This window comes from Gavialis gangeticus, unplaced genomic scaffold, assembly GCF_001723915.1.
Source record: "Gavialis gangeticus isolate Ggan-Ray unplaced genomic scaffold, GavGan_comp1, whole genome shotgun sequence".
NCBI classification, from domain to species: domain Eukaryota; kingdom Metazoa; phylum Chordata; order Crocodylia; family Gavialidae; genus Gavialis; species Gavialis gangeticus.
Window position 1 is genome coordinate 9,734,302 of NW_017728980.1, and position 6,935 is coordinate 9,741,236.

General features: G+C 45.6%; 1 protein-coding gene across 2 annotated transcripts; it reads right to left on the reverse strand.

Moving 5' to 3' along the window:
* Nucleotides 1–963: 963 nt before the first annotated feature.
* On the reverse strand, nucleotides 964–5,067 carry LOC109292320 (nascent polypeptide-associated complex subunit alpha, muscle-specific form-like). Of its 2 annotated transcripts, none has more exons than XM_019509727.1 (2): nucleotides 4,890–5,067; nucleotides 964–4,103 (listed from the first exon to the last, which is right to left on the reverse strand). In XM_019509727.1, exon 2 carries the CDS (start codon nucleotides 3,976–3,978, stop codon nucleotides 1,588–1,590), a length of 2,391 nt encoding a protein of 796 aa, XP_019365272.1. In that variant the 5' UTR covers nucleotides 3,979–4,103; nucleotides 4,890–5,067; the 3' UTR covers nucleotides 964–1,587. The 2 variants fall into 2 exon arrangements, with proteins under 2 accessions (XP_019365272.1, XP_019365267.1); XM_019509722.1 differs by lacking the exon at nucleotides 4,890–5,067 and adding an exon at nucleotides 4,628–4,677.
* Between the last annotated feature and the right edge of the window lie 1,868 nt (nucleotides 5,068–6,935).

A 6,935-nucleotide genomic window follows, 5' to 3' on the forward strand; every position in this document is an offset into this window, starting at 1 on the left:
GTTCAAGTGAAGGGGGATAGAAAGAAGAAAAAGCAATGCATGAGCTCCTTAAAACTAGTCTCGGGCAAAAGAAGTGACATAGTAGATGACCATTATAACCACTGAAGTCATATTGATTGAAAGGACAAGGTTCAATTTGTTTTGGTGGTACAGGAAGCTAGAGGTGTCATTTAAGGCAGGCAAAGCATAACTTAGCAATGCATCTCAAGGATGCCATTTTAAATAAGGGGTATGAACAGAAAGTTGCAGTAATCTAATCACACCCAATAGCCCACTGCTTGGAAAACATTTCTGTTATGGAAGAACAGAATGGGTTTAAGGAGATGGGTCCTGGAAAAAAGTTAATTGCTTGATTTTAATTTTTGCACAAAGTTAAAGTAGTAGAAAGACAGTGCATTGTTATTAGTGTATACAAGGAGCCTCTCTTTCCGACTCCCTGGGACTGAGAGATTAAACAGAGTGCTCCAGCTTTAACTATGGGGTATAACTAGAGGACACATCATGCAGTTTCATCTAGGTCCAGGCTTTACTCTCACACCCTTACATGTCTGGTGTTTTTCTCCTAGGTTTAGACTAGCGTAAGAAATGCTGATTTGACCTGGAGGACTAGAAGGGATACAGAGTACAGAATATTGAGGGATGCCAACAGACTGCTGCCACCCCATCTAAAGGGGACACAGCAGAGGCCATAATAGGATGGCCAACAAGGAAGAGGGTGTTTTCTCTTGTTCTGTGAAGGAAGCAGCCTTGGCTAAGCAGAGTACCAAAGGGTGTTAGAATTCACCCTTCTATTGTCAGCTGCATGTTGCATGCAGGTTTCTAGGGCATCTGCAAGCTATTCCATGTAATACAGTATCTTGTGCCACGATGTACTCGATTTACGTATCCAGCAATGCATGCTTCTTCTTGCAGCAGACCCCGGCAATAGGATTCTGGAAAAGACTTCACAGAGAGCAGAGGGTGTCAGAAAATACTATTTTATTATTTCAAGACTCCAACAACATTGCGGCAAGTAGGTCTACACTCTCTCACCTGCACCACTCCACAAGGAAATGCACCAACTGTACATACTGTGTCCTTTAGAGAAAAAAGGAAATCTGTTTGTAAATTGTAGCATCTGTCTGCAATGGAGAACTGGCCTTAATTTGTGGTGGGGGGAAAGTGTAGATGCAACCATGATACACAGTAGCTCACGAGAGCTCTAGGGAGGCTCATTTACAGAACAGTGAGGGAAATGCTTGCCAAGAATTAAGCGGCTGGTGTTCTGTGACAGGAGAGTAGTGTTGGAGGAAAACAGGGAGTGCCCTTGAAAAACAGAGAGAGCCACACAAATAAAGTCTGCACCAAATCTAAAGAAGTGACAGCTTGTGAAGAAGACTGCATTTCCTAACCCTACTGGCATAAATCCATGGCAAAGGCAGTGATGCTGGTGCAGCTACAGGAGGGGAGCTGTACTCAAAGACAGTTAAGGTAGTTTATGCTCTTGAAGTCGCACAAGGGCTGGCTGGGGATTGAGACTGACCAAAAGCAGGTTATTACAGCCAGGAACGGTAGTTCAGGATCACCAAGGCAGCAGCATTAGTTCGGTCAGCGGGTCTGCGAAGCTGCAGGCTCCATGGCCGCAGGAACGGGATCAGCTGCATCCTTTGGGAATGGCTTCTCTAGAGAGAGGGGGCCATGGTTGCTTGGACTGATGTCAGAAGATAGGGCTCCTTTGTTCTTTGCTGGGGGGGTGGCAGGACCTTCAGCCTTTTCATGCCTGTCCTTCACACCATTCATGGAAAGTCCTGTTGGAGGAGCTTCTACAGTTTGCAGATTTGCAGTGTCACTGATGGGCTCAAAAGTTTTAGGGGCCAAAGCCATTTGCTTTTGCTCCATGATCTGCTGTGGTTCTGGCTCTGGATTGGTCTTACATTTCTCAGGATGTTCCTTGTTCACTCCCAAGATATTGCTTGTGACCTGGGAACTGGCACCCATTTTCCCACCCTTTGATTCTGTGGTCCCAGCTCCTTCTGGGATGCTGGCAGCTGGTGGTGCTTCTGTAATTATATCAACAGGATGGGCTACTTCACTTGCTCCAGTGTCCTGACTTTCAGTCCTTTCTACAGTGCTTTGTGCAATCTCTTTAATAGCCTGGGCCAGGCCAGAGACTTCTGTGGGCTCTGGTACAGTCCTTGGAGTAACCCATGCTTCAGAGTCCCCTGTTGTCTGTGCTCTCAGCTGGCCCTTACGCATCTCCTCCGTGTTCAGTGCAGCATACTGGGCCTTAGTCACCTCTGTGGTGCCTTGTGCCATCTCAGCAACAAGATGGGGCTCATCTTCTCTGAAGGCATCTGCAGGCTGGACACCAGTCCCCTGTGCTCCAGGCAGGCTCTCCCCCATCTCTTCCGTTGCCTTTTGAGAAGCATCTACAGCAGGACAGAGCTCCTTTCCCCCCATGGCAAGCTCAGCTTCACATGCTGTTGACAGAATAGCCTGCATGCCAGTCTCCTCCGTAGCCTGCAAAGTGGGCTGCACTTCAGTGGCTTGTATGCTGTGCTGCATAGCCTGGGCCTCCTCTGCGACATCCGTGACAGCTTGGGCCTTGCCCTTTCCCATCATGGGATGTACAGAAGCCTGGTCCTCAGTCATGGCTGCAGTTTCATCTGCAGACTTTGTACTGGGCAAGGCCTCTGTGTCTGTAGAGGTTTTAGCAGCAATCTGGGTCTCATCAGTCTCCCCTTTGGCTGCTAGGGCAGCCTGTGTAGTAGGACAAGGGCAGGTCTCCGTTGCCTCTACAATATGATCAGCTGTGCCATCTTCTGCAGTAGTTTGGATCCCAGTTTCAGCAAGCCAGGCCTTGCCAGTTGCTTGTGGTACAGTTTGTGAAGCAGGTTGGGCCTCAGTAGACCTTTGTGAATGCCTTGGTGTCATCTCTGCCATGAAACTGGGCTCTGATACACGGGCAGTCTCCAGCATGGAGACAGTGGGAAGCTGGGGCTCAGTCTCTAGGAGACCTTCTTGTCTGGCTCCCACAGTAATCACCACCTCACTGGTCTCTTGTACAGTACGGTCCATGGCCTGTGGTTCAGCTGCGTCTTGCATGTTGGCTTTAGGAGGCAGGGTCTCAGTAGTGGCATTGAGACTGCAAACAGTAGGTTCAGTCTCACGGGGAGGTATTTGTATGCATGGTGCCATAGCAAGATTATCAGTCTCTTCAGCAGTGCCTGCAACAGGAGGAGCCATGCCAATCTCTCCGGCATTTAAAGACTCAGACTCTGCAAGAGCATGGGTCTTACTATCCTTTGAAGTCCCTGTGGCTGGTTGTACCTCACCCATCCCTTGGGAAACTGCCTGCCTAGGCAGTGCAGCGAGCTGCATTTCACTCTCTCCTGCTGTCACGGGAGCATCAGGGTTTTCTGGGGCTCCTTCTGTGGAGCCATGTGCCATCACTGCACCATCCTGCACCTCACCACGGTGTCCAGATGTAGGAAGGGATGAAACATCATCGAGATCACTTTGTGGGCTTGGTGGAACAAGCTGCACCTTGGTCACTTCCCTGGGCTCTGCAGCAGGATTGAGATCATGGTTCCTTGCGACCTGTGGGGACTCAGTTTCCATAAGAGATTGGCTTTCACTAATTTGGGAGGTCTTCATAGCAGACTGAGCTTCTACCTCCTGAGGGATCACTAACATAGTTTGTGCATTCGTCCGGGTCTCACCAGTCATTTCAGTTTCTTCACGAACATTTGTTACCATAACCTGGCTCTCACCCCTTTCCACTGTGGGAGCCTGGACCTCGCTAAGCTTTTTCACAGTTGTTTCTGCAAGCTGGGCCTCACCAACTTCTCGGGGAGCCTGTTGCGTTACCTCTGCAACAGGATGGGCCGCAAACCTTTTCGGTAGTCTCTTGATCTCCATGACATTCTTCTTGGCATTTCTCTCTCTCAGTCTCTCAAAAATCATGCCGAGTCTGCTCTTGCTGCTTTTGCTCCCCATCTCTGGGGCACTGCCGTGCCAACACAAATAGAAACACTATCAGGGAGCAGAATCCAGGAGTGAGGGGACAAGGAAAGGTGTTGAGTTTCTGGATCAAAACCAGCTCAACACAACAGGTATCACATCTGTGAGGGAGAGAACAGCATGAGCACCCATACATCTTAGGTAACCAGCTACAGCCAGACTAGAGTTAGCACATGGGATACCCCCAGCCCCTCTCTCTTCTTTCCATACGCACCCCAAGAGAACATTAGTGTTTCCTTGCTGATATTTATTATTACATTTTGGTTTATTATGCACCATTACAGCCCTCTGCTAAACCAAGAAGAGCAAATATCACAGAGGCCACCTTTATACACATGGATCACTTCTACTACAAGTGGACCAATCATTTTGCCGTTATGGAGCAGATTAACTAACTGAAACACATAACCCCCACCAAATTGAGTCCTGTATCTTGCATCAGAGCAGACAACAAAGCCTCTTTTGTTGTAATATACCAGCCATTTACTTAGTGACAAAGCATCTTTGTGCTTTCATAATACCCCAGGATAATAGCTAAATATATAACCAGACCTATTTTAACAAGGACTAGAACAGAATAACCAAATTCACAGGGGGAAAAAAGCTGAAAGAACCCTTGATTTACCAGCTCATCCTCCAAGCAACTTAAGAGATTCACAGCCTATACTAAACGTTGGTTTTATATAGGGTTAAAGACCCACACAGAACTACTTCCCCCTACAACACCCTGAACATTAGTTCCACTTAATCACTGGTCTTCTAGCCTGTTGCTCACTTCCTATTTTCTCATAGATGAAAGAGGCAGCACATTTGTGTGGCTGATTCCATTTTGCTTAAAAAAAAAGAAGGTTAATTGGCCCACTCATATTATTTCTGATAGCTCTCACCTGGTTCTGAATTTCCGCGTGCAGCATGCATTGTGAGATCCTGCAACATCATGTTCTCTAAAAAGACATTGTATCAACAAATTGTTGCACAGCAGGCTAGCTGTGTGCAAAGCTGTCTTGGGGTGATGCTTTATATAAAACAATTCAATGTTGTTAACCCATAATAAAAAAAAGCCAAATCCCAGTTCTCTTTTTTTCAGTCTAATAGAGCCCATGGTTTTCATACAGATGTAGCTGGGATGGCTATTTGTCATTCCAGCTGATCTTATTTTGGGGCATCTCAGCAGCTGTCATCACCTCATCACTTAATCAGACCACTCCTAGGCAGTGAGATATAAGGGAGGCACATCCCACTCCTGTGTTGTAGTATTTAGCTGTAGCTTTCTGCTTAGATTTTGATTTCTTTGGACTAGGTCCATCTCTTTGCTACATGTTTGTAAAAGCATCTAATAGAATAGCATCTCAATTCATAGCTAGGGTACCTTAGCAAGTCCTATAATGCAAGTAAAGGGAAAGATGAATTTCTTCCTGCTTCCCTCAGAAACCAACCTGCCTATGTGAGTATTACCATGAAAAGAAAGAATGAAAGGTTGTTTCTGAAAAAAAAGGATTTAACAAATCAGTTTAGCTAGATTCTATGTAGAACTGCAGAATCTCCTGTTCCTCATCACTGAAATACCTAGGTGGGTTTGGGAACCTCTGTTTTCTGAAATACCTTTGGGACCTTGTATTTTGGTTAACTCAATGATCCCTGTCTTTCATAGCTGGACTGATACTTGAGCTAGGAGATATTATCAGCATCTCTTCCTTTAGAGCCCCCCTGTATTTGCACAAAATAAAAAGTATTATAGGTTTCCTTGGTGTCTCCGACAATGTGGTTTTGTGCACTTGGTGCTGAGTATCTATCATTTAGAAAATACACTATCAGAAATAGGCCCAATACTGTCTTTTGAAGGGAACCAGAGCCAATTGTGCTGGGCGTAACTACGGTATGATAGGAAATATATAATAGTCAGGATAATCCTCATTAAAAAGCTTTCCCAGTCTAAGCTCCTAGTGGAAGAGAATAGGTGAATACAATAAAGGAACAGAAGGTAGGTTTGCATGCCTAAGCATAATGAGAGTATTGGGACTACTACAGTCAGCAGGTGCCACAGCCTTCTCTCTGTTAACTGCACCAGAGCATTTTGCAGGCACCCTGGGAAACATGAGCATTATGGAAAGGTTTGAAAGTGATAAGGGCAGTTCTGGAAGAGGCAGGAATGTAGATGACAGGCAGTTAAAGTTGGCCATGGACTATGTCTCATAATTAAAAACTGCAGGTGCCAGCAATGTGTCTTTTACCCTGCTTGCACTCTCTCTAAGACTTAAGGTAAAAAAAAAAAATCAAATCTTCCCCTTACAGCTGTAGAAGGGAGGAACTCACTAGACCTAGACCAGGTGGACTTCTGAAACTCAGGACTGACTGAGGCTGAAATACATATTTTCACAGAACTTGCTGAACAGAGAAGTGGGATGTACAACAGCAAATACATTTTTAATGGCGGTTCCCAGGTGAACATAACTAGGACTTGGTATGAGTCACAAGAAAGATGTCAGTAGCCTTAAATATTTGAAAACCCTAGTAACAAACAAGGCTCTGGTTTACAGGATCCAGAGCCATTATATTCAAGGTTTTTACCCTTTGTATGAGTGGTTCCTAAGGATGGCAGTGTCTGTTGGTTTTTGGAAAGCATTTGCTGCTGTTGTTCTAAACTTGTCTCCTCCTTCAAAGCCTACATTGATAGGGATGATCAACCATCAACACTCCTAATGATGGCAATTAGGAACCTCTGGAATCAGTGGAAGCACATTTCTCCTTCATTACCTATGAGCATTGTTACTTGAGCATACAAAGCTCAGGCTACTCTCAAAGTTCTTGTAGTTCTGTTTGCCTTGTGAAACAGGTTATTTTTAGGCAACTTTTGGTGAAAATATGATGGGGAGGGGCTTCTTCTTTAGTCTGTTTCCATGTGGATGTTGTTTCTCAAATGTATGCAGAGCAGG